The 27,509-nt window shown below is 35.6% G+C and overlaps 1 protein-coding gene across 1 annotated transcript; it reads left to right on the top strand.

The window, feature by feature from the left end:
• The first annotated feature begins 5,683 nt into the window (after positions 1-5,683).
• On the top strand, positions 5,684-27,494 carry CALB1 (calbindin 1). The gene is made up of 11 exons (XM_027614491.2): positions 5,684-5,945; positions 6,493-6,569; positions 10,519-10,593; positions 19,122-19,205; positions 19,319-19,375; positions 22,378-22,455; positions 24,988-25,043; positions 25,129-25,168; positions 25,294-25,347; positions 26,167-26,238; positions 26,569-27,494. The coding sequence occupies exons 1-11, from the start codon at positions 5,867-5,869 to the stop codon at positions 26,680-26,682; spliced, it is 786 nt and encodes a 261-aa protein (XP_027470292.1). The 5' UTR covers positions 5,684-5,866; the 3' UTR covers positions 26,683-27,494.
• The last annotated feature ends 15 nt before the right edge of the window (positions 27,495-27,509 follow it).

Below are 27,509 nucleotides of genomic sequence, written 5' to 3'. Positions count from 1 at the left end.
AACTTTCTACCTTGCATACTTTTAAATGTTACAAAGGTCCATTGGGGGGAAAAGTACAATTATAAATTCAAAGATATTAACATATAATAGCTTTCTTTTAGTAAGGCATTAATTCAGATTAAAATCAAGATGTGATAAATTTCCTGTTAGTAGCCAAATATAGTTCCTGAATATAGTTCCTTTTATCTGGGCCTTTAAAACCACTTTATAAATAACTGTATAATCCAGTTGAAAGGCCAGGCAGAGAAGATAGAGAACAGTAAGCTACTCAGTTACTTTACAGACAGAGGTATTATGTGGTGTGAGAGACCAATAAAGAGCAGCCCAGCAAGATCTACACCTGTGGGGAGCTGCTGATGGGCAGCACTCCAGGAAAATACTGAAGGGAAAAGATTTCCCCCTCAAAAAGAGAATAACATGAGCAAAGATATACTCCAAATATGTAGATTTTTGTGGCTGGAGAGTTTGGACATTATGGGAATGTTGGAATGGTGTTGGAAATAAGACTGAAGTATATTGTATAGGTGTTTGGATTCTAGGCTGAGGGATTTAAATTCTATCCTTCATGTAAATAGGTACCCACTAAAATTGTGCCAAGGAAATTCAATTTCATCAAGTTTAAAATACCATTGATTGAAGATACCTGATTATCATGTCTCAACTTGACAATTGTGGAATGCTAGCAGAGATACTAAAATGTGAAACAATATGAAGTTTAGAATTGATGTAAGTTATCAATTGCAGATGCCTGATGACTTTAGATATCTGGGGGAAAAAAACTTGATAAAATCTATTTATGTGTTTTATATCCCTTTATCTTCATAAATCAAAGGATTCTGTGTCCAAAAAAATAAAAAGACTGTTAATGAAAATGAAAATATTTGAACAGTATTTACTAGTGTTTGTAGCTCAAAAGGTTAAGTAATGGGTTTAATGAGGTCATGGACTTCAGAATTATCCTAAGTAGGCCAGTTAATCACTAAGAAAAATCCTTTTTTCTCAAGGCCATAGCCTATACTCCTCACTCGGTATCTATTTTGCAAATGCACACTGCTCATCACAAAAACAACAGGCCAAGCAGAAGCACAAAATTATAGAATGGAAGAGTTGGGAAAGATGACAGAAGTTATAAAGTAAAATCTCCCCAGTGCATGTATCCCCTCAACAACCCTCCTCACGGCTTGCCATTCAGCCTTGACCTCCATATTCTTTCCTGCTAAACTGTAACCCTCATGAAGACAGATACTCTGTCTTCTTCACCACTGTAGCCTTTTGAATCATATACTGAGGTCAATAAATATTTCTGAACAAGTGAGTGAGTGTTCTTGTGGGGAAATTGTACCACCCATGTAGTAGTGCCCATCTTTGGGGGAGAACTCAAATCAAAAGAGAAGTCTGTTGAAACTACACAAAAAGCCACCTCTGGTGCCTTCTGGTAAAGTCTGTCCCCTCTTCCTTATGTAAGCCTTGCAAATACTTACAGGCGACTTCTTCTCCAAGACAAACTTTGCTATTTCATTCCACAATTTGCCACATACCATTGTTTCCAAAACTTTCTACTGTCTCCTATATGAGCTACATTCGGTCACCTCTTTTTCTAAAACTGTGACACCCAGAATGAAATATAGTTCTTTCGTATTGTTGTCTAGCTAACCCAAAGTACAGAATTCTCCATGACTAAATCTATGCAAAATCCTCCAATCCTTGGGAAAAGCACATCAAATAGCAAGATGATGATGAGATATCCTTCAGAGAATATAAGTGGGTAAAACCATGAACTCCCCCCCAAGAAAGTTTAATTCATTTATTAAAGATACTTCTATGAGGGGCTGGAATGCAAAGAGAAAGTGATACACTATATTCCCCTTGCAATTGGATCCACACTAAAAGATTTCTGGGAGTTTCCTTTTCTGAATGGAAGCTAAGTGCATTCATTAAACCTGGGAAGTTCTGAGTATTCCAATCTGCATAGTGAATTGGAACTGCAGTAGTCTGAATATGAATGGAGATGAGGTAATTCAGTAACATGAAATGGGAAATGCAGTTTAATTACCCTGGAAAATTTTTTTGCAAATAAATTACTTCTACTTTTACAACAATACCAGATCATGAACCCATTCACCTTAATGTTGGGTAATGAGGACTATAAAGCAAGTCATAAAAATGCTCTGTTAGCAATGATTTTAGAAACTCCAATCTTATAGAAAAATCTTTCTTACTATTAAAATCATTTGTAGTTCAAAAATCCTAGAAATGAAAGGATTCCCATGCATTTTAGAAGACGCTTCTTACCTTAATTAAGGAACCAAAGAATTTGGGAACATTAGTGAAAAGTATTTACCAAGTTGCTTCAAATCTATATAGTACATTTCTTTACTGGCACCATAGAGTAGAATTTATTCTAGAAATGGCTGAAAATAGTCTGAAAAGAGATATTCTTCTGAAGTGAGAGTGGAATAATAGACCAATAATAGTCCTGAGGAAAAATATTGTCTATGAAATTACATTTCTGCTATTAAAAAAATTCTGTATATGTAGTGAGAGGAATTTTTATCCCTTAGAAAAACAGAAGGCAAATTTTAAGAATAGTGAATGCAAATTAAGAGAAATAATAACCTATTTTTACCCATTAGATTAACACAAAGTTTAAAAGGCAATAACACTCATAACTAATGAGTGTACGCCATCCTCAGACTCTGTTCATTTGAATATGAGTTGCTACAAATTGGGTAAAATAATCTTAAATGTGTTAAAATTTTAAATATGCATACTTCTTTAATTAATGGGGACTCTGTCCTGTTGTAATTACAAACACATGTATCTAAGATAAATTGATAAAGGTGTTTGTTGCAGCAGTATTTGTCACATTAAAAAAATAAAGAATCTGAATGTCTATAATCATGGTTAATAAAAAATATTAAAGTATTTAATATTTAGTAAAGTATGAGCTAGATGCTGATGTTAATATTAGATGGATGTCCTTGAATTAGTAGTAAAATTTAGAGTAATATACAGAATATAGCCTCTTTTCTGTGAACCAAATAACAACAATAAACCCATACGTGTATATTTGCATGTTTGTATAAGCATAGGACATTTAATACTGATTACTTCAGGGTAGTGACAGTATTAAGAGGTGATTTAAAAGGGGGCTTTAGACCTCCATAATCTACATTAGTTCCCTTAAATGCCACTCCACATGAACATAAAAAGTAAAAAGTGTGCTTGCTATTTGTACACAGCTACAAGAAAGAAATCCATTCCTTTCTCACTTTCCCACCATGAAATCACCACACCTAAACATTGCCACATGGAAATTCTAAAGTCATCATAGCTTCAGAGAAATGGAATGGAAAAGAGATGGCTTTCTCACGTACATCTTTTTTTTTTAAGCCATGTAATATTTTAAAATGAAACTCATAAAAAAAAAGTTGTGGTGGAACTATTTAAGAATTTATACTGAGTTTGTGTATGTGTGTTCCCATGCACCCATCAGGGGTTAAGTTAAGAAGTGGGTTTCAGGAAGGAAATTAGTTGTAATTAACAAAAGGCATATAAATGTTAGTTTTCTTTTCATTGGCTTGTTTGATTTCACGTGTTTTTTTTTTTTCCCTAGCCTTTCTGTCTCAGAACTGTACCCAAAGTCAAGACATTGCTAGCATTAGGACCAGAAAGGGTCAGAGAGCTTCTTCAAGGCATTCCATAGTCAATACTTTTTCACCCTCTTTTCAAGGTTTATCCTCCAGTATTTGCTTCCAAGTTCACATACCATATTTTTCATACAAAGATCCTGCTGCTAATATGGTGGCAAACAGGAAATTTCTTAGCATTAGTTTTCCAGGAGTTATGAAGAACTTGCATCAGCTAATTAGTCTTTCACTCCTATGATCATTTCACCTTATAACCCGAAGTGCCCTCCCTGGAACAAAGTTTTCTCTGTGCTTGTTATCTAAGTAAAGCTAGATAACTTAAGCTTCAACTCTCACATGCAGAAAAACAAGGAGGTTTATGCAGGCATATTAACTTATGCATACTTCTATTACATCCACATGTACTGTCATCTGTGTGCATGTGACCATATCCCCGTAAGTCTAAGCTTCAAGAAGGCAGCCACCATGTCTTTTATTTTCCAATGTCTAGCAGAATGCTTGACATAGTATCAATAAATGTTCACTGGATGAATACAAATATAAATAACTGAACATTTAATGAACACCTATTTACTCCAAGAACAGTTATTTGCCTCTTGTGTAAACTAAGAATAATAGTATTGCTCCGCATAACACTCTCAGTCACTAAAAGTGAGAATCAGATAAGGTAACTAAAATGCAAATAATTTGTGTACTGCCTGCCAAGTATTATAGAAGAGAGAACTCCATTGAGAAGATTATTGAAAGAGACCAGCTTTCAAATAATGGGTCTCTGAAAAGGATACACATAAAAAATTCCATGAATCCACTACTGGGTAGAGTTGTAGTCTGAGAAACATAAATCTGAGGGTTCTCATACTTAATTACACAAGGTTAAAAAAATAAAACTTGGTGAATTCACTTTAAGTCTATATTGGCTATATTTGGATTTTCTGCTGTTCATTTTGCTTTTGTACCGTTGTAAATCAGATACTTAAGATATGCCTTTAGAGGACCTTAGGGTCTCAAAAGATTCAAAACCAAACACTTTAGAAGTATTTATGTAAATAATAAATTATCTAAATTTATTACATATTTAAAATGTAACATGCAATCAGTGAGGTAGGTTTTTCCAACTCTAATGGTCACTTCCAGTTCCTGAAAAATTCCTCAACAAAGATTGCTTGTCATAGAAAGAAGAGATATACGGTTAAGGCCTCCAAATGGGGTGTTGGCTGGGTCACTAAATCACCTAGGTATAAACTTGGACCAGATTCTTGGTTTCTCTTTGCTTTGGCTTACTCTTTCTAAACTCATAGGAAGTAAACCATAGTATCTCTAAGATCACTCCCTTCCCTACCATTTTAAGATTTTATAATTTAATTTTATCACTTTCTAGTTATAAGTCTACTTCAAGCTGGAAAAAAAAAAACACATAATCCTACTTCATCATGTTGGCAGGTCTTGTGCATATAAACCATCTTAAGAAACATTCCTAGGATGACTCTCCAGTACAAAATAGAGTGGTTGATACCAATAAATTAATTGTACACATTAATCAAAGTAACCTAATACTTGCCAAGCTTTCTCCTGCCTTTGGTTAAACAAATACTAAAATGTCTCGGAGAAGTCTCCCTCCCTCCTTCCGTCTCTCTCCTTCTCTCCCTCACACACACATACAACACACACACACACACATTATTTATATGGTTGTATTCTTTATCAGCTTTCCTCTTGCATCTGAAAATCAACACCTCTTTATGTTATTTCACTATAATATTCAGGAATGAGGATACTTTATGATTAGGAGAATGTGGGAGAAAGGGTGTCTGTTTTCAGCCTTCAGTCTCTGAGCTAAGGATCTCCCACCACCTGCTGCTTCCTACACTTTAAAACTCCTGCTCCAGCTAGCTTTCCTGCGAGGAGAGGAGGAAACTGGGAGGGGAAAAATGTTGATGCGAGCTAGAGGCGGGAATGAGGAATGGGAGGCAGGAGGAGGCGTGGCCCGGCTCGGCCGTCAGAATAAATACTGAGAACTGGGTGCGGGGTGTGGAGAGAGAACTCCGGAGGACCGCCTGAGCCGAGCAGCACCGAGGACAGCTCCCGGCAGCATCCGCCCCCGTCTTCCTCCGCAGCCCAGATCTCTTTCACACACACACCCTGAGGTTCTTGCTCACCCCACACTCGCACTGACACACACGCATACTCATACACGCAGACACACACTCGGCTGTACAATGGCAGAATCCCACCTGCAATCCTCCCTGATCACAGCCTCACAGTTTTTCGAGATCTGGCTTCATTTCGACGCAGACGGTGATTATCTTCTCTCTTTTTAACTGTTTGAAGACCCCTTTGTCCCTGCCCTTTTCCACCCTTTCCCCTCCCCTGAGCCTCCTGATCCTATTATCCTTCGTTTCTTTACTTCTTCCCCCACCTCTCTAATCTTGTCTCTCCGGCTGGCTGCCAAAAACCATCAACTTTAAAGTTTATATATGTTTTTCTATGTCATCCCAAAACCTTCAACTTTTTTTTTTTTTCTCTCCAAGAATGTTAATAGTAGGAAGGCGGGAGAGGAGGGGAGTGAGAGAACAAGCAGAGATTGGGGGACAATGCACCCTGAAGTTTCTATGGCTATATTTAACATCTGTACCATCCTCCTTTGCCCTTAGTGGGTCCAAACTTTGACACACCGAGAGAGCAGCGCCGCCGGGCTTCCGCATCCGCATCCTTTCAGGGTTAATCAATGTAGAGGCAAGAGAGGGCTTCGCGGGTGGCCAGAACTATAGCTGTCATGGAAATCGAAAGGGGCAGAAACTCAGAATGAGATGTATGATACCTGGGTGCCTCTTTGTCTTTGCAGGGAGTGGCTACCTGGAAGGAAAGGAGCTGCAGAACTTGATTCAGGAACTCCAGCAAGCACGGAAGAAAGCTGGATTGGTAGGTTTAAGTTTGCAACCAAGGAAAAAGACCTTCAACCTTAAAACATAAATATTCTGGAGTTTTTCATAATGAGCCAGCGAGATCAAGTGGTTTCCAGGCACTGTAGACTGAGGGAATGTAGATTTATTGACTGAGAAAGGAGAGAGAAAAAGCACCTTTCCAAATTGTATAAGGGGAAGATGAAAGGGGGAAAGAAAGAGATCCCCTAAAGGGAAAAACCTTACACTATGAAATCAGAGTTTTTAAAATATAGATTCTATACTTGTACTCGCTTTAATAATGCTTAAAAGTGTGGGTGCATGAGATCGTTTAGCAGATCACCTCCTCTTCGATAGAGTTCTACTAAGTAATTTTTAACTTCTCTTTAACTGCGTGAGAAGTGGGGGGGGGTAGAAATACATTTCTGCCCCTTGGTGATCAGGAAACAGATCTGCAGATTACGGATCTCCTGTTTTATTGCTACTTATTATTGTGAGGTAGATGTGGTTGGACAGATAAGAAAATGTTCTGTCTTGACCTTTCTCACTGGGGGAAAGTTGGACAACTTGCAACATAATAATGAGCAAGAACTTAACAAGAAAGCTGTTCATTTCTGTTGAGAGGGAGAAACCCAAAAGTCAGAGATGTAAAAAGTAAAACAATTTTAAGAATTTCATGTATTTTAAAAAAGCAAAGCTTCTTTAAACAATTAATAGGGTCTTGAAAACAAGCTGTATTTGTGATTTAAGCCATTAAGTAATTAAATAAATGACAATTCTTACCAATTATGAATAACTTCCTGTGGGCATAAATTTACCTAAGATGTTTTCAGCATAAAAATAAAATATACCGAGCTTTAGAACATAGATGGGATGATTGTACAGAGGAAAATAGGATAAGAATTTTACTAGTGTGTTGGGGTTTATGTAAGACTGCATTTCAGAACACTGTGTTGGATTTGGTCTAGTTAGAGGTTAATGATCTTTGGCCTTTTAACTACTGGCTAGAAATTTTACTTTACAGATTATATATAACTTTTATGTCTTTAGAGGAAAACATAGATGTGTGTGATCCTTTAGCAGATCACCACAAGGACTGATATATAGATAGATATTTTATAAATATGTGTTACTAATAGTTACCTTTTTGTTCTATCTAAATTGAAAATTGTGTGATACACATCCCTGTATAACATATTCAAAAGACTACCAGAGGACTCTAAAATGCATTATAATGCATTACAGAACTATCGGTTGCTTTCATGGACCAAATGGATTTAAAACCAGATAACACTCTGGGGATTGTTTTACCCAGATTTAATATTATATAAACGTGAAGGTATTGTAGATTGGGATCAAATAAAATAGAAAATGTTTTATGTACTTTCTGTACACCCTCTCCTCCTTATATATTACCATAAATAAATTCATGTATTATTATAGCTCTATATATCTTTGACTAATAAAGTAAAAACACTTCCTTATTTCATTTAAAAATATATATTTAAAATATCTGTTTGGAAAAATCTTACTTGCCATAAAATTTCAAATTAAAACATTGTAAGACACTTCCAGTAGCTAAATGATTATATTTTAATTTTTCTAGAAATAATTCTAATATTGTGATTTATTTTCAATTTAGAAATTCAAATGTTTAGAAATGACATTTTTTCAGATTTTTCTTTTTCTCTTCCCATTTTAATATTTGTACTTTTTTGTAAACAAATAACTTCAGTTAGAGTTCTAAGATTTTAAAGTTTTTTTTACTGCCCAGGCTCCAATTTTAGACTACTGGAAATTCTAATTATTAGATATTAATCCAAAAATAGCAGACTTTAGCACAAGTACAAGATTATATCAAATTGCTTAACACATTGATTGTTGAATATTTTTCTGGGTTATGTGTATAGGCTTTGGATAGTTAAAATCTAAATTGAGATCTGGTTTGAGAGGTTCATGTACTGGACAAATATGTCTGTAGTAGTAAACCTTTTACAAATTTCTTTTCTTCTTTTTTAGAACATAAAGACTAACCTTAAAAACCAGGTTTCTTTTCATTTCTGGCCACAGGATAACAAATTTCATTGTATTAATGGAAGCACTGTTTGGCATTTAAAAAATTTCACTAATATAATTATAAGTGAATATAACATTTTTTTTAAAAGATTTTATTTGAGAGAGAGAGAGCACACAAGCAGGGGGAGTGGCAGAGGGAGAGGGAGAAGCAGGCTCCCTGTTCAGCAGGGAGCCAGCTATGGGGCTCAATTCCAGGACCTGGGATCATGACCCAAGCTGAGGGCAGATGTTTAACCAACTGAGACAGCCAGGCACCCCAAATGAATATAACAGTAATGAAATATAACAACCCAAATATTTTCAAAATTACTCTTTTATACTAAACATGGTATTGTCTTTAAATGTGCATTTTTATAAAGCTTTATTTTATTATCATTGTCTTTGTATTTTGTACTGTTTTAAAATGTAGATTTTGACATAATTACCACTCAAGAAACTCACAGACTAAATGTCAATTCTGCTAGTTAACCTAGTGGTACTATACGATTTTAAGGTTTAAAATCAAATTCTTTTTTGTTTACTTTAAGGTATGTGCAAAAAACAAAACTGAGGATCCCACTAATGTCAAGGGGTGAATTCTTTCCTTTTCTTACAGTTATTGCTGTAATAAAATTTAACAAATGCATATTACAATTAATCCATACAAGAGTTTTGTTTTAAAGACTACATTATAATTAAATTGCTTGATTACCATTTGTTACCTCAGTTCTACTAAAGATATTTACTTTGGTTCAAAAAGGATTCTGCAACAATTAGTAGTAATGATATTCAGCCTCAATATAACTCTTAAACTATATTAACCTACCTATCCCTAAAGCAAACTCATGGGAAAAATAATACCATCTTGTTAGTTATGAAAAAAAAACTGAGACCTTAATACACTTTCCCAAGGACATAGAATAGGACATTAGTAAAGGCTGACCTATTTTAAATTGGCTTCAGTTAATGCAACAGGGCTATCTAAAATGGGCTATGTTGGAGACCCAAGGGTATAAATTCAACTTCCTGAATACTAGTTCTATATTCAAATCACTAGTTTACAGTTCATGGCCCTCTGTCAATATGTGAAGAGATTATGTAAGCAATAGAATAGATTGGACAAAATAATTCAAATGAGATGAAAGCATTCATTTTGTCCCCCTTAAACATATCTTCTTGTACTAAAATATGGGAGAGAAAATATCTCAGAAAAAAATGGAAACACTGGAAAAACCACTCCCTAAATTATTCGGGGAGGCAAATATCCTAAACGTATAACCAATAGCTTACACTAGGGTTATCAAAATTGTCTATCTCTAATGAAAGTACAAATTGGTCTTTTATCTTATTTTTTTAATTTAATTATTCAATTTATTTAATCAGTAAATGCCACTTCTGTGTTGGAAACACAAAGACACTGGAAACACTGAAGAGTGACAATGTGAGGCACTCTTCAACATTCACATTTTTTGCTTGTCCAAACTGAAAACACCTATTATTACTTCCCATGGATAAAACATGTTAAAATAAGGAAAATGCTATAGGGCAATTAGTTGTAGCAATACAAAAGAATCTTTCCTGAAGCAAGAAATGTTTAAAGTACATTTTATTTGAATTCACTAAGTTATGAACTCAATAATTCTGACTACCTTTTTAAAGGATAGCATATTCTCAAAACTAATAGAAGATAAATATGTAATTGATTCAGAAATGATAATCAGAATCCTTTCATTTGAAACCAGTAAATACTGTGTATCAGTTATATCTTCAATTTTCATGAGAATCGTTCATCCGTGTGCATAATTCTAAATGGTTTCAATTCCAGTTTTTCTTTGCAGAAGTTATTAACACCATAAGAAGCATAATTGATAGTTTTTAAAATAAACTTCTTACCTTCTTTTATATAATTTTAGGAGTTATCACCAGAGATGAAAACCTTTGTGGATCAGTATGGGCAGAGAGATGATGGAAAAATAGGAATTGTAGAGGTAAGGAACTTACACATTTTTCTGACATACTATTAATCAATGAGCTTCATTTTGTACTTGAATCCAACTCAAACAGGATATGGCAAAACCAATTTGGAGAGGCTTATTTTGCCTAAGTAAAAATGTTATCTTCTCTTCAAAACTTAAAATCAAAATGCCCAGAAATGAAAGAGACCTTAGAGTTTGCCTCATCCAGAGCCTAAATTTAATACATTATGAAACCAAAATGTGGAGAGGTGAAATGATTTGCCTTTGGTCATGCACCTGTTTGCTGGCATAGGTACAGTTAGAAGCCCAGGTCCAACATTTCTGGATGGGTACCTATGCCATTACATTACCTTGCCTCACTTGGATAAAACACCAACCAAGTACATGGTTCATTGGTATTTCTTATTAACAGTGTAGAATTTTCTATATATTTGTAATCCCTATGACGATGGCAAAAAGCTGCATCCTGGTTCCTGAAATTCTATTTTAGACTGGCAGTTGACCATAGTAAAAACAAAGAACCAAAGAACTTAACTATAATTAATGAATATTTTATGATGTGTTATAGGAAAAGACTTCTTTTGAGTCTCTAAAAGATAAAACTGTGGGTGTCAAATCTTATCTTCTGACGAGGACTATTCCTATGGAGGACAACTTTTGTTTATGAATCAAGGAGGCCAGACTTTGATTATGCATCAGTTCTTTGGCATTCTCAGATTTGTGCAAGAGCTTTCTTTCTTTACTTTCTTTACTTTACTGTACTTTTTGAAACTCAGGTGTCCCAGCTACTTTATCTCTGCAACCTATTAGAGAAATTGAGTGGACAGCTTTGTCCATAAAAATTAATAAAGTTATATTTAAAAATATGCCAAATCAAAAGTATAATTATATTATAATACTTTTAGTGTATTAGGTTGTGATGTATTCTGTCTGTCAACAACATGTAGTAATGACTTACCTTCGATTCAGAGAATTAACCTGGCTTTCAATTAATTGATCTTATCTGTCACGTCATTGTGAAATACTTATTTTTAAGCAGCTACTACAAAAGGAGTTAAGAAAGGACATACTATTATTACCTTTGTAATTAAAACATTTCCCTGGAGTATACACTTTCCCCTTTGCCTATGTATAACTCATTACAATATAAATAGATAAATTAACAGTACTGGGACATACAGACTGACATAGAGGGCAACTAATCAAGATATGAAATCATTAAGGATAAGAAAATAACTTAAATCACCGTAAATGAGATGAGGTAAATCTATTCAAAATGAGTTGGAAAATCAAAAATCAGTGAAATTATAGATGTGGTTATTTCAAAGTTTGGCATACTTTATAATTCCAGTAGAGGAAGGACCATCATCTTATATTTAACATATTTCACCTTAAAGGACTCCAATGGTCTCAGCTATTTATTTTACTTGATTTCTTCAGTGATAGATTAAACAATAGTATAAAAAGCATGATCCAATTCACATGCATGTCACACTTTTAAAAGGACTCAATGCATGTTCTGAATCCAGGTTTTACTATACATTATATAATATAATCACTTATGAATTCTAATTTGAAGGCATATTTGAATGAGAGGCTGGGGGTCACTAGCAGATGCATTGTCCTGGAGGTTTGAGGAAAGAAGTTCCTCTAGAAGTTTGAGATAATGAACTATTATAGAAAAGTTTTGTGTGTGAGAAAAGGTAGGTAACAGAAGAGGATAAAGACGTTAACGAAGGCTAAAATGAAGAATTGAGGAACTTTTATAGTAATCACAATAAGAAAATTTATATTAGTATGACAATATACAATTTCTAAAATACATTCTCTCATTTGATCCTCATGACAAAATAAAGCAAGCCTAAATATAATATAAGGACCTATTTCTATAGCTGGGGAACCTAAGGCTTCAATAGAGTTTGACTAAAGTTAAAGAAAAAATAAGAAATAAATGGTGAAACATCCAGAACCCAGCCATGTTCCTCTAAACCACTCTACCTTCTTTAAATAATAAATAATCTGAGCATTTTCTGCATTCAGAGAAAATAGTTTCAAGCTTCAGTTGGTTGATTACTTAGGGCAGCTTAGCCTAGTTGAACAGGATGCACAAAGTATAGGGGCACCTGGGTGGCTCAGTTGTTAAGTGTCTGCCTTCGGCCCTGGGATCAAGCCCCGCATCAGGCTCCCTGCTCTGCGGGAAGCCTGCTTCTCCCTCTCTCACTACCCCTGCTTGTGTTCCTGCTCTTGCTATCTCTATCTCTGTCAAATAAATAAATAAAATCTTTAAAAATAAAAAAAGGATGTACAAAATATAGCGAAATTATCCAGTCAAAGCATTTGAAACATGATGTGGGCAAAACTTTCAGATCAGCTGAAGAAGAAATAGTCTAAAGGGAGAGAAACTTTCTAATACATTCTTATGTGTCTCACTTAACTATTCCAGGACACAGAATTTTTTGCTGGATGGGACTCCGGGAAAAACTAGCCAAAATTCCTCATTTTAGGATGAAGAAACTGAAACCCAGAAAGGTTAAATGATGTGTCCAAGGTCCCAGTGTCAGGGAGTGACAACATGTGTATATAAGCCTAGATCTAACCATGATTCCAGAATTCTTTTCATTAATCTGATTTATCAGCCACATGCAAGGGGAGGGGTGGAGTGGTGATTAGTTGGAGAGAAGAGAATTAGAATGGATAAACAGAAAGAATGATCACTGCAGGAGTTCATAGGCATGTTGATTTGGTCTAGGGTGGGTAAGTAGGAGTGAAGAGAGTAAAGAGGTTCTGAAAATCATTGGAAAGAAGAAATTCAAAGTTACAGATTACATGTTGAAAACGAGGAAAGGAAGAGTGGGAATGCCCAAATTTATAACATGTCCTCCAGTGTCACCAGGAAGTTGTATAAAATGAAGTTCATCTTTTCTTTTTCCAACTTGACATTTATCACTTGCTAAGAAATCCTATATATAATATGGGACACAAATACGCACTCTCCAGCCAGCCATGATGGAATGGGAAACCCCATGTTTTCCAAAATTTATAATAATCTACCGACTCACATCAAGATAATGTAGCTTTAGTGTTCAGAGGGAAAAGAAGTTAGTTGTTCCTATATATTTAATAGGTATAATGATGGGCTCCTCAAAATCTAATCAAGGTAGGGGCACTTGGGTGGCTCAGTCGTTAAGCTGCCTTCAGCTCAGGTCATGGTCCCAGGGTCCTGGGATTGAGCCCCACATCAGGCTCCCTGCTCTGCAGGAAGCCTGCTTCTCCCTCTCCTACTCCCCCTGCTTGTGTTCCCTCTCTCCCTGTGTCTCTCTCTGTCAAATAAATAAATAAAATTTTTTAAAAAATCTAATCAAGGTAAACCAAATGATATTCATGTGGTAGTCCGCTTTCCTATTGGAAATAAGCTAAAGTGATTTGACTTTAATTGAAATATGTTGTTCAAAAGATCAGAAAATATAGTGATTTTCAAAGTTCTATCCTGAAGTGGACTGACCTTCCCAACAACATGCTTTTGCTATCTAGAAATATGTAAAATGAAGGGGAGTATATAGATGTCGTTCTTCTGAACTTTTAAAATTTCATGTCTTTAGATTTTAAAATTCACACAAATATAGTTCATTTATAAAGAGATTGTTAATATGAACTCAAAACAGGAGCACTGAAATTCTGAGATACTTTAACAAATACCATGACAGTCAAAAAATGTTCTAAATTTATTCAGACTAATAGCTCTATTGCAGGGAAGGCTGATTAAAATAATTAGAAAGGAAGACTCAATGATTCAACAGTAATATATGTACCAAAGAAGAAATTTCTGGTAAATATAGATATTTCCCTTAGTTGGATATCAACTCTCTAAGCCTTTCACCTGATCCCTTGGGCAACGTGTGGGGAAACTACCATCCTCTTCAATTTTTTTGTATCTGTTTGTCCAGGTCAGTGAATCCACTGGAAAAAAAAAAAGATCTAAAAGCTATTTAAATACTAAAACTGTAACATCTCTCCCAGGGAAGCAGACACTCCTTTCCCTCTTTTCTTCCACAGTAGGATTTGAGCACGTGAGTTTAGCTATAGTGAATGTAATTTTTCATGGCAGACTACTTTACCACCTCAGAATTTGGGGAAATGATCCACAGTAAAAGTCAGATTAAAAACTTCCCTCTGGATAAATATTTTTAAATGATTAGGAAAATGTTTTTGATTGGATTTTAATGGAGGGTGATGGTTAAAGACAAAGGCCTCAAAAGTCAAGAAAGTCAGACGGTCAGATTTCAAATCTGGTTCAAACTAAATGATAGCAGTTCATTTATTCTCTCTGCCTGTTTCTTTGTAAACAAGGATGGTATATAAGTACCAACATCAAATGTGATAAAGCATGTCAAACAAATACGTCAACGCTGGCATACTAAAAAGCTCAATAAATGTATTTGCTATCATTATTTTTAAAAAAACTGAAAATCTACACCATTCTTCTGAAGGCCAAGACTTTTAATCACTTCTTATATAACTTTTCATATTCAAATATTAAACTCAACTAGCCTTAAATTTATATAAGATTGTTTGCCTTCCAAATTTCCTGGAATCATTTAATTGCCTAGGAAAAATACTTCTCTGGTTCCCAAATGAAAGAACTGAATTCTTTGTTAATATGTGTTGAAAGAGGTTAGCATGTACCATGAATGTCTTCAGGATTTAAGAATTATGCCTCATGTGTGCTTTGACTTATTTAGCTCATTTATGTTTTTAGTAAAATTTCCCTTTGTGTGTGCTCTCTTAGCACCTAATACTTAGATTTATCACTACATCTCCTTTTTTGAAATTGTGGGAATAATGTTTGAAATTATCTGCCTCCCTATAAGGTTCTTACCCACAGTGACTATGAATCCCCAGTATCCAGCACAGTGCCTAGTAGGTTCTGAATCATACCTCTATGAGATATAGCAAAGAATTTCAACCTACTCCAAAACATAAGACGAGGGTTCTACATTATGCCTAGGAATAGAACAAAAATGTAAAAACCCTGTGACATGCTCAGTTCCCTGGGAAGCAGATCTAAGTAGAAAATTATCAATAAGGAAATTTATTAGGAAGTGTTCTTGGGACCATACCTGTTGAGGGGAAATGAAAAGAACAGGACTGGGCAGAGGGAGAGAGTGGGCCATAATACAGTCTCAACAGAGGCTTCAGCTAACCCTACAGTGGGCTCGAAAGCTGCAACGGCCCTTCACAGAAGTCCCAAATTGAATGAGAGGGCTGTGCCTTTTTCTCTTCATGTGGATCAGTCATAGGACACAGGGTCTTTGGGAAGGCAGCTCTCTTCAGCCTAGATAATCTCCCAAAGGCTCTCCCAAAATAACACTCCCAGCACCTAAAGGGAGCTCTGGGTAGATTATCACAATATCCACCCCAAACCTATCCACAATTCAGTAATAAGTCAGTAATAATTATCTCCAAAGGAACTTTATTTACAGCCTATGCTGACCCTAGACAATAGTCAATTGCCTTCATTCATAAGTTCAGTAAGGTATTCACTGACATTTTTGCAGGTTCTGGGCAAAGAAACAGTAATAAGACATAGACCCTATCCTCAAGATGTGTGTAGTCTTCATATATCTAGGGGAGACAGGCAAACTTTTACATCCCCACTCTCAGTGACAGGCACCAGTTCTTACAACTGAAGCTCCGAGGAATTCTGGTCACAACTATCTGCCTTCTACTTATTGCCTTGATATTCTTCCTTCTTTTCCAACCCATAACGAAGTTTTGGGAGTTCATAAAAGAGCAGGCAAGCAGCCCAAGGATTAAGAAATTACCAATAACCTTGGATCAGGCAGTATTGAATACTTCCATGGACAGCAGGGACTTAGCAAATGTGAGAATAAAGCAGCCTTACTTGACACCTTCAATAAAAGACCTCTCCTACTTTGTAGATATGCTCTAAAACACTAGATCTGGAGAGTTACTGCACCCAGCTCTGAAATTTAAAGATTGATTCCCAATATATTGATGAAAGCATCAATAGCAGAACCATTACATTGTGAAACAAACCTTTAAAAAGATGATTTATGTTCACTATAGTTACATCCTATCCACACATATTCATTGCTTCTCTTTTAGCGGCTGGCTTGTCTTATTATAATCTTTTAAATGTTTGAGATGCATTCTCATGTCTAAAATAGGATGGCTCTATATTCAGTTTAACATTAACAGTTCAAATTAATAGATTGAAAATGTGCATGTAGATAGAATCTGTATCTTTTTAAATAATGAAACTGAGGAGGACCAAAATGGCATGGGAAAAGAAATACACATTTATACTATATATGCAGAACAATTTTACTGCCTCTATATTTGGCATTTTAGAGAACTCTAAACTTTATGCAAGTTACATGAACTTTAATTTTTGAAACAAAGATGTTTGAATTTTCCCTTATTTTACATTTAGTAATTGCTTACTAGTTCGTTCTTTTATTTTTTTTCTTTATTCATGTATTTGGAGGATTTTGATAAGTATAATTTTTTAAGAAAAATTATTTTTGGTGAAAATACAGTTATTAAAATTCAAGCAATATAGAAAATTGGAATGAAGATAGTAAAAACAAATACTATAAATCATGTTAGGTAGGTATTTTTAATGAAGTAAAATTATCAACCAATCCCCAGCATTTATGTCAGACATATAACGTGTTGAGCACCACCCTGGGCATTCAGAAGATGCAAACAAAGCATGGTCCCTGCCCTCCCAAAATGGATGGTTCAACAACAGCTTACAAAGTGGTATCTGACAAGTTACATACCAATAACTAAAAGAATTGGCATTAGCTATTTCTTATTTCCTATATGAATGCTTATGTTATTGCACAACTATACTAGGGACCTTTATTCCAAAATAAGAAAATGTCTTCTGACAGAGTCATGTTAACATTCTAGTAAGATATACGCCCCTGTTCCTTAGTTTCACCTCCATATGTAATGTCTATAAGCTGAATGGATCTAATTTGAGGTATTATTTTAAAGACCTAAAAACAAGTTAAAGGACATATTATAAGGGCATAAAAAACCAGAGATTACTTGCATATAAATTGAAATGATCCATTTTATGTTAGAAATTTTTAATATACCTAAATGGGTGAAATTTTTTTTTTTAAAGGGACAGGGGGAGGTAAACTTTCCTATAATTTGGTAGAAATTTTGGAACTAATACTGAACTTAAGGTTGATCCATACCACAGGTGCTTGGTCTAAAATCCAGGGACAAGGGTCCATGCGTGAACCTCAAGGAAATTAGATGAAACATAGTATGCATAGGTTCATTCTTTAATGGTGAAGACAGAGTGATTCTAACAAATTCTCAAAGTCCTTTTGAACCTAGTACATTTAAGAGACTTTGGTTTCTACTTCAACTCCTTATTTTAGTGATGAGGGTACTAAGTTCCAGAAGTGGCTGAGGGAGTTGCTGGGGACCATAGCTAATTAGCCGCTGAGCCAGGAATAGAACCCATGCCTGCAGTGGGGCCATCAATCCAGCTCCCTCCCTCCCTCCCTGCATGTAACAGATAGATTACAGTCATCTTAAAATGGGATCTGGAGCCCTTTGTGCCAAAAAAATAAATAAAGGAGGGGGGGTACTAAAGTTACAAAATGAGAACTAAGGAGGCAGGTCATAGGGTCATGAAATAGAGATCATAAACCCAAGCCCTGGATTCTGACAGTGGACATCCTCTTAGCTAAAACCAACAGTTTGAGAACTGTTTTTTCCTATTACTGTTCAATTTCCACTCTTCATCCTGAATTGTCTTTTCCACCTCTCTTTTCACTGCCTTATAACTGTCTTCACTTTATCTTTTTTTTTTTAAGATTTTATTTATTTATTTGGGGGGGCAGAACGAGAGGGAGAAACAGACTCCCCACTGAGCAGGGAGCCCGATGCAGGGCACAATCCCAGGACCCTGGGATCATGACCTGAGCTGAAGGCAGACGCTTAACCCCCTGAGCCACCCAGGCACCCCTGTCTTCAGTTTATCTTCCCTGCTTCTCTTAGGCTTTCCCCTCAGATCTGGGAATGCATTTTTTTCCCTTCCTTCCTTTACCCTACATTCGCATTTCTCATAATTTCTTTCCTCCTATGGGACATATATGTCCCCACATATACCGCATTCTGTGCACCCTGAGGAGAGCAACACTGCTCTGTGGCACAGAAGAGAGGAAGGGTTCAAGCCACTGGGATGAATCTGCGTGGATGTCCAGCAGAGGAGGAGTGGTCAAACCAGTGCTATCTGAGCTTTTTGAGCACAACTGCTGCAGCCACCTCACTGACCAGACAGCCCCATCACGCACGGCCACCCAAGCATTGGAAAAGACAATGGCTCTCTGAGGGAACAAAGTATCAGAAAGGGAAAGTCAACCCAAACATTTTTCCTCTCCTAGTTTTCTAGGCAATAAAACTGCCTCTAATAAGTATATTCAAGAAAAATTTAGCAGGAAGTAATGACAGAGGCTTGCTTCCCTTACAACTTTTTAAATCTTTTTCAGTTGGCTCACGTATTACCCACAGAAGAGAACTTCCTGCTGCTCTTCCGAGGCCAGCAGCTCAAGTCCTGTGAGGAATTCATGAAGGTAAAACAGACCTCTGTCCAGGAGGGAGGTCTTCAGAAAGCTGCTTAGTGTAGGAAAATTGTTGGCTTTTTTTTTTAATGTGTTTGGTTTTCCTTATCCAAAATTACTTACAGACATGGAGAAAATATGATACTGATCACAGTGGCTTCATAGAAACTGAGGAGCTTAAGGTAAGCAAACAAAAACCTGTGCTAACTTTTTTCCCTTTAAATAGAATTACGAACTCCAACGTTTTTTAAAAAACCTCCCACAAAAGAAACTTCTGTTGAGCAATGGCACATTTTCACCCACTCTTCCACATTGTTAATGAAGTACCCGATTAAAAAAAGGGACTTCAAGTACTTTTTCAAATTCTACTCAGCAATGCAAAAAAATTAGCATTTTCTGTGGTATAAACAAATGGTTATGCTAGATAGACAGATATAACAATATCCTGAGCCAAATAAGATGCTCCTTTTCATTGAAATTTGCCATTTTACTTCATAAATTAAATATAAATAGATTTCTCTCTCAAGAGAAGAGCAAAGAAACAATGGTTGGACACCTACTATATGTTATGCACATTATTTTATCTAATCTTTGTGAGAGTTCTGAGATTAGTACTACCCTTATGAGGAAAAAAATTAAGAGGAGTTTAGTGATATACGGAGGCCACACAGAAAGAAGACGCTGGGCTGCAATATTTAAACCCAAACTCCTCTGCCTCCAAGTCTCCTACCCATTCCATAAAACCTCCTGCCTCTCAACAAGAACAACAAAGTCCTAATATAATCTAACTTCTGAAAGATTGTAACTTTGAAAATGAATTTGTGAGTTCATCTCTCCCAGATGTACAGAGGAGCTGGTGGGGGAGGAAAGGACACAAAGGAGAAGGCAAAGAGATTTAAAAATCAAGTTATTCTGTCTGGTTTTTTTCATCTTTTAAATGGGGACAATAACACCTTCCTCTCAGATTTATTGTGAAACTCAAGTAAAATTCTGTATCTGAAAGATGTTGTGAAATACACCAGGTACAATACATTGTATTATTCATGAACTCAATAATTTACTAGTCTTTCAGAAGTATGGCAACGTTCTTCTTTCTCTCGTTTCCTTAAATCGACCCTAAGATTTCTCGGTCCAGAGACCCTCTTCTGTCCACCTTCAGGATAAAGAGTAACTAAAAGGGAGGCAAATTAATACTTACGTGGCAGGTATAATATTAGGTGCTTGAAATTATTTAAGATTTAATCCTCTCAGAAAACCTGCAAAGAGGTATTATTCCCGTTATACAGAGAAACTGAAATTCAGAGAGATTAGATAATTTTTCAATGTTACCTAGCTGCTTATGAAAGAATCTAGACTATCGGATAATGCTAATAATATTTTTTTCCGCCACAACACCACATGCTTCCAAACTTCAGTCATCAAGAGCTACCTCTCCTGTCAACTGTAGAAATAGGAATATCAAACCCAGTTTCCTCATCATGGTTTAACACGGCTTGAGTCATATAGTCACATACAATTTTAGAGATGGAACTGGGACATTTGCACCACTGTAAAATTGCTAAAACACAATCAACAGCAGCCTCTTGGAAATATAAATATTTCTAATGTGAAAACAATATATTTTATACAAACCTGCAGCACAACCTGGAGCTCACAAGGTGACAGTTAAGCTATTGTGTTTTTATTCCATAGGACAAAAAAAACAATCTTTTAAAAATCATTTCAAGTTCATCATGAAAACCTTAGCTCATTTCTAATACTGACCTTCTTTGTTCTACATTTTATTCTCAGAAAGAGATTCTAAATAGAAGTCCTCCTCTCTGGGGAATTTTGAAGAGAAGTTGGTATTCTTTTTTAATGGATCTTTCAAGAAAGCTAATTTTAAGATCCATAATAGAGTAAAACATCACTTGCTCTTAGACACGACTTTGAATCTCAGCGTCCCGAGGTTTCTCCCAGGCTATTTTTGTGACCACCATTTTAGTCTCTGGTGAGGCTTTTTAACCCAATTAATCTCTGACAAAAGACTCATAAGGCTCAAAAATAAAATTCACCCCCAATAGATAACTTTGAATTTTCCATGCTTCACTTTGGATTTGAAATGGAATGCTTGAAATGAAAATACATTTAATCAAACCAAGAAAAAGGTCTCCTTCCTCAAAAAGAATAAAGTTTAAATCAGCCCAGCAGAACAGGTACATTTGGGAAGAAGATAAACCACTGTAGAACCAAAGAAACCCAATCCCTCAATATATCCAAACACAGTATCTACTTAGTTTTCCATAACTGCATTAATTCATTTTTTGAAAAAAATAAAGGAGTCGCAAATGAACAGCACTAGACAAAATTGAATATTATATGCCTAAGTGCTAACACTGTCATTTATGTGGATTTTGTAAAGCTTTTGATTTATTTCTGTTTAAAATTAACTCCCTCCTAAACTCCAACTGTCAAATTAATAATTATCTTTTCTTCATCCTTCCCACAATAATCTCTATTTTAATATGATTCTCATACTCTTCAAGGATTAGAGATCATCATCTGTGACCAACTGTCTTAGTCTGAACAGCCAGCTGAAGCATTCTAACCAAGGTGTTTGGGGACTGCATTCAGCCCAAAAGCTACGTGACTGGCCCTTCAGAGAAACAAGCTTCCTACTGTCTATAAGCTGATGTGAAAATACAGTTTGTGAGGCAGAAAATGCACTTGAAATTAGAGGTAGCTCTCCATCTGGCTTACTAATAATTTTCCCTCATGTTACAAAGGCAGAGAGAGGGCCCTTGTGTTTCTTAGGAAAAAGCCATATGAGATTTTATGAAGACATCATTATGTACAAATGCACCCATTGGGCTGGCTGGTAGACAAGCTTGTACTCACATTCCTACACAGTGTGCAATCCAGATACACATTTAATTGAAGTCATAAAAGCAGTATAACATAGACCACAACAGATCAGGTCTCAGTAAAAGGCAGATATCGTACCAGTCAAAGGCAGCATCATGGCTGGAATACCAAGTGAACCAAGTGGAATAATCTCCCTTCTAAGGTCCTCTCCTTACCCAGTTCTAGCCTCAAAAAGAGGCTTTCTTTGCATTCTTGGGACGTTCCATTTCAAGGCAGGCTGAAATGGAAACAGACTGTAAGTTACTTGTGACATTTATCTGAGTATTCTTTGTCTTAACAGAACTTTCTAAAGGACCTGCTGGAAAAAGCCAACAAGACTGTTGATGATACAAAGCTAGCTGAGTATACAGACCTAATGGTAAGACTGATCTTAGATAGTAGCCAAAATCCTATGAAATATTACTGTTCTTGTTAATTCTCAAGGCTATGGAGGATGAAATAAACCATGTGGGTATACCTGTATACAGGTATCATTTCACTTGAAAAGTGAAATACTTAAGGATGTTTACACCTTGTAAGGCTGAGTGCTGTCGTCATTGGATTTGAGGTTCAACACATGAGCATTTCCTTTCTTGTGGAGGTAGATAATTTATATCTATCAAAAGATCATTCATTTTTCTTACAAAGCCAGTGTATCACTAAATTATATAATTTATACACATGGAAGTTACATTGTAGATATATAAATTAGATAACTAAAAACATTTTGGAGGTTCTGAATCCGTTTTTATCATGACTCACAAAATCATAAATTTTGTTAGAGTTGAAACAAAACTTACTGCTACTTTATTCATTGAGTGACTAAAAAAAAAAAATGGGTATTTTAGAATACTGTCTTGGTGCTTGGGTGAGGAGTTCCAAATGTACCCTGACACTGATGCTATGATAAATAGCGTAACCAAGATCTCTTATAGAATATTGATAATAGAGGGGCGCCTGGGTGGCTCAGTTGGTTAAGTGACTGCCTTCGGCTCACGTCATGATCCCAGGGTCCTGGGATCAAGCCCTGCATCGGGCTCCCTGCTCAGCGGGAAGCCTGCTTCTCCCTCTCCCACTCCCCCTGCTTTTGTTCCCTCTCTTGCAGTCTCTGTCAAATAAATAAATAAAATCTTAAAAGAAAAGAATATTGATAATAGAGCCAAGGAAACTGCTTTACACATAGACCTTCAATGTTTTAGGGATGAAAAAATTTATGAAGTTCCAGATAGAATAATCCAGTGCCCATGAATTTCATTAATTTCAAGTAGTAGTTTCCTCATTTTGACTCATAGCATTAGACTATAGGAAAAGTCTTTGCCAAACTGATTCAGCTATGGGCCAATATTTTGGCAACATTTTAATTTTTTGAAATTCAGGCAAAATTTTAAATTGTCCAAATCAGTACATATATTTATATATGCTTTAAGTACTGTAAAGGTACAGTGAATTCTTACCTTACAAATTTACATAAATAACCCACAAAACAAGTGTATATTATAAAAATTATGTTCTATTAGATTTATAAAGGAGTTAGACTTTTTAGTTACCCTGGAAAGTCATTTTATACAAGGTTTGATTATAAACCTGTTATGAGGTTTACTTTCAACCTGTCAGCCTACTTTTATGCAGGGGGGGAAAAAAGAAACCACTAGAACTTTACTATTGTCTTATTCACTATAGAATATTATAAAGTGGGACTAATCTTTAATTTCAAAACAATTAAAAATTTTTCATTGCAAGGAAGCATCCTCTTTGATCCACTTATGGGAAATGGACAATAACCTACATTCCTCAATTTTGTTTTGTGCCAGCCTTATGGGATGTCTATTTAAAGCAAAGACTCCTTTTGAGGTAGAAATTTGAAGCAGTCTTTTAAAAACTACTCAGATGGGAGTTTTCCCCCTGTTGGACTGGCCTGGCATATCTGATTCAATGTCCTAAACCAGTTCAAATCCGAGATGCAAATTAATCGGGAACTAATTAAGATTTAAATATATACATAGGGAAATATTCCCCTATGGACACTAAATTGCATGATCAAGTGTCCAGTGTCTGGGTAGACAGTTTGATGATATCAGAACTTACGGTCAACAGTTTATAAAACGTGTCAGTATCAGACCCTGAAAAAATCTCCCTCCTACAAAGAATTCTTACATTTCAAACCATAGACTGTTCTTTTTCTCCCTAAAGAGACTTCACTAAACCTATAACCATTATGACCCTGATCATATTCCTTTTTGAAAAAACAAAAATAATGTTGTGTAGCATCAAACTTCATTTTAATACAGCTCATCTATAGGCCCTCCATGTATTATAGTATAAGCAATAGTTGCTACTTTCTAAAAATATGCATGCTTCCTGGATAAGGGTATGAGGTTACTTATATCTGGATGGGTCTTGGTATAGGATGTGAATGTAAGTGCGATGAGGAGGTATCTAGTATCCAAGGGAAAATAAAACTGAAAATTAGTCAAAAATTCCGTTCTCTAAGAATTTATTCATACTATCTGCCTATTGCTTCTCTTTGTACTTTTACGCTCTAAAAGAGGGAGACAAATATTTATTTTCGTATCATTGGTTGGAGAATTCTAGAGTATGCTATATACTGCCAGACACCATCTCTCCCACATCTTGACAAATATACATATTTGGAAGAAATATAAATTACGGTATTCTAGAATCTAAGATCACTACTACCCTGTTTGACTATTCTATATTGTCCTGACAAACCTTGGCAATTGACCCAACTTAAAGAACTGAAAATTTGCACTCCAAGTTTAATAAAAGCTAGTTTCTAGAATTTTACTGTCTATATGAGTAATTGATAACTCAAAGTGCTTTACTTTGAATTTTCTTCTTCCTGCAATAAATCATTCTTCAGTGGTTACAATAATAACATTCTGTCTTTCAGCTGAAATTATTTGATTCAAATAATGATGGGAAGCTGGAATTAACTGAGATGGCCAGGTGAGTTTAGGAAGTATACAGGTATTATAATAAGTTGATCCTCGTCCAAAAAAAATCTAATCTATTAATATTTCTCTCTCAAAAGGTTACTACCTGTACAGGAGAATTTTCTTCTTAAATTTCAGGTATTTCTCTTTTCCCTACCATAAACAATATTTTCCTTGAAAAGTTAGGCTGTGGGAGATTTGCCAAGGGAAATGCAATTAAATATAATAGTAGCATTTTAACCTTTGCTCTCTTTATCATCCAGGGAGTCAAAATGTGTGGGAAAGAGTTCAATAAGGCTTTTGAGTTATATGATCAGGTAAAAGTTCTTTCTTATCTATAATTTGATTGTTTAGAAGAATTTGGAAGATCCTCACTTGCGGCCGGGGGGAAACCCTCAAACTCAAGGTCCATATTAAAAGAAACATGAGCTATTAAAATTACTCAGCCAATTTATTCTTGTCATAGGAAATGTAGTACAGTATGTCCCAATTAGATGAATCTTGATTCAAGTCCCTTGCTACAATTTATCTATTTTCAGGCTTTGAAAAAGATACCAAACTCCTCTAAACCTCAATTTCCTCATTTGTAATCTGGAGATCATACCCACTTTACAGGGCTGGATGAGGATTAAGTTAGTTGAAAATATCCATCAGAATCCTCCCCCATGTAATAGATGGTAACATCTGTCAATAGTTACCATCCTTTATTTTCTTCTAATTTCTCTCCTCCTGGACCAAATCTGTCGTCTGTGGGCTCTGGCACAACACTGCCACTACCTGGTGTGACGCAGGCTAGCACATGGCTTCCCCAGGCCTCAGGGTCCTGGGGGACATATTTATGGCCAACTAATGACTTCAACAGGAGGTGATACTGTTAACATAAAGTGAAACATTATATATGAAAGTACTTCAAAAAGTTCAAAGTGTTTTATAAATGTAAGGTGCTGCATGAGAGGCAATTCACATGTATTTTGGGCCTTTGGAGCAATTAAGAATTTTGAGGGTCTGACATTAAGATGTTGGAATATCTGCCAAGTATGCAGTAGGGAGACTTTCTGAAGAATCAGCTATTTTATTACATTCCCCATTATTGTCCAGTTGGTTGTATACTGGTTTATTTATTTCTGCTCCCTCAGGATGGCAATGGATACATAGATGAAAATGAATTGGATGCTTTACTGAAGGATCTGTGTGAGAAGAATAAACAGGTAATCTAGTGACCATGCCACTTACTTCTTAAGCAGACTATAAGGATCCATCCAGAAGTACCACACATCCTTTTTTGGAAATCTACTTTAAAGATTTATAGAGCAGCAGAAGTAGAATTCAATTCTTAACCTGATTTGGTACTGGTCCACAACAGTATAACTGATAAATAGATTTTAAAACAACTTTGCGATTATTCACATTTGGGGAAGAATTTAATCTAGCTCTGAATGGATTGATGTAACAAGCAGTTTTCATCCTACATTTTATCACTTGACAGTGGTTAACTTCCATATTTAGCTGGATAACAATGCCATCTATATTCTATACAGGATCTGGATATTAATAATATTCCAACATACAAGAAAAGCATAATGGCTTTATCGGATGGGGGGAAGCTGTACCGAACGGATCTTGCTCTCATTCTCTCTGCTGGAGACAACTAGATTTGGTGACCATGACCATTTACTAGCGATACATTGTATCTAAAAAATAACTGTGCACTATAAGGGAGTAGGCTATATTTTCTTTTGTATCTGTAAATTTAACTGCATATAGATGATTACCCAGGATATGTGGCACATTCTTTTCAGCTTGTTTCTACAATGTTTGTAATGTACAGTTTTTGTAACTACATGACTGAAAAAGGAGAAAGTCTTAGGCTTAAGTCAGCCAATAGACCCAATTGAAAAAAAAAATAACCGAATATATTCTTGCTTTCATAAATATAGTTGGACAAGATTTCCCTGAAAATTCCACTAGGATTAATCTATAAAATTCTAGTCTCTGATGTGTAAATGCACATTTGTCACTGATTAGGAGAATTATACCTAACAAGTTACCATTTCAGACAATCATAGGTCTGTCCCACAAAATAGTCTTAAGCTGTATTTCCAATTATTAGGAAGAATGTGCTTTTGCATCTAAAAATACCAAAATATCGATCAATAGTTAGTTATTTGTGGCTCTATGAGGTTAACAGTCTCACTAGACAAGACTTAGTTAATTAATCAACAATACATCTACTGCTTGAATCCATACCAAGCTATTGGTTCATTAATCTGATGACAAGGAAAGGTAGCACCAGATGAAACATAAATCTGTCTGATTCTGTATCTGTATTTCCAAGAAGCCTACTGTCAGAGAGTATGACCTTAATCCATTTTCTAAACTGTTTTCATGTGTTGCAGATTATATTCTAGTCAATTGCTGTTTTTATGTCATATTGTGTGATCTCTGATTAAATTATATATGCCAAGTATCCTGGTGTCTA

This window comes from Zalophus californianus, chromosome 4 (assembly GCF_009762305.2).
Source record: "Zalophus californianus isolate mZalCal1 chromosome 4, mZalCal1.pri.v2, whole genome shotgun sequence".
In the NCBI taxonomy this organism is placed as follows: domain Eukaryota; kingdom Metazoa; phylum Chordata; class Mammalia; order Carnivora; family Otariidae; genus Zalophus; species Zalophus californianus.
The sequence above is the reverse complement of the archived record's forward strand: the minus strand, read 5'-3'. Positions and strand labels throughout refer to the sequence as shown.

Bases quoted from the DNA above. Each gene is read 5' to 3' on its own strand.
- CALB1 (XM_027614491.2), top strand. From the start codon at position 5,867: ATGGCAGAATCCCACCTGCAATCCTCCCTGATCACAGCCTCACAGTTT. The intron at 19,206-19,318 runs GTAAAACAGACC...AATTACTTACAG, and splicing joins CCTGTGAGGAATTCATGAAG to ACATGGAGAAAATATGATAC. The intron at 19,376-22,377 runs GTAAGCAAACAA...TTGTCTTAACAG, and splicing joins TAGAAACTGAGGAGCTTAAG to AACTTTCTAAAGGACCTGCT.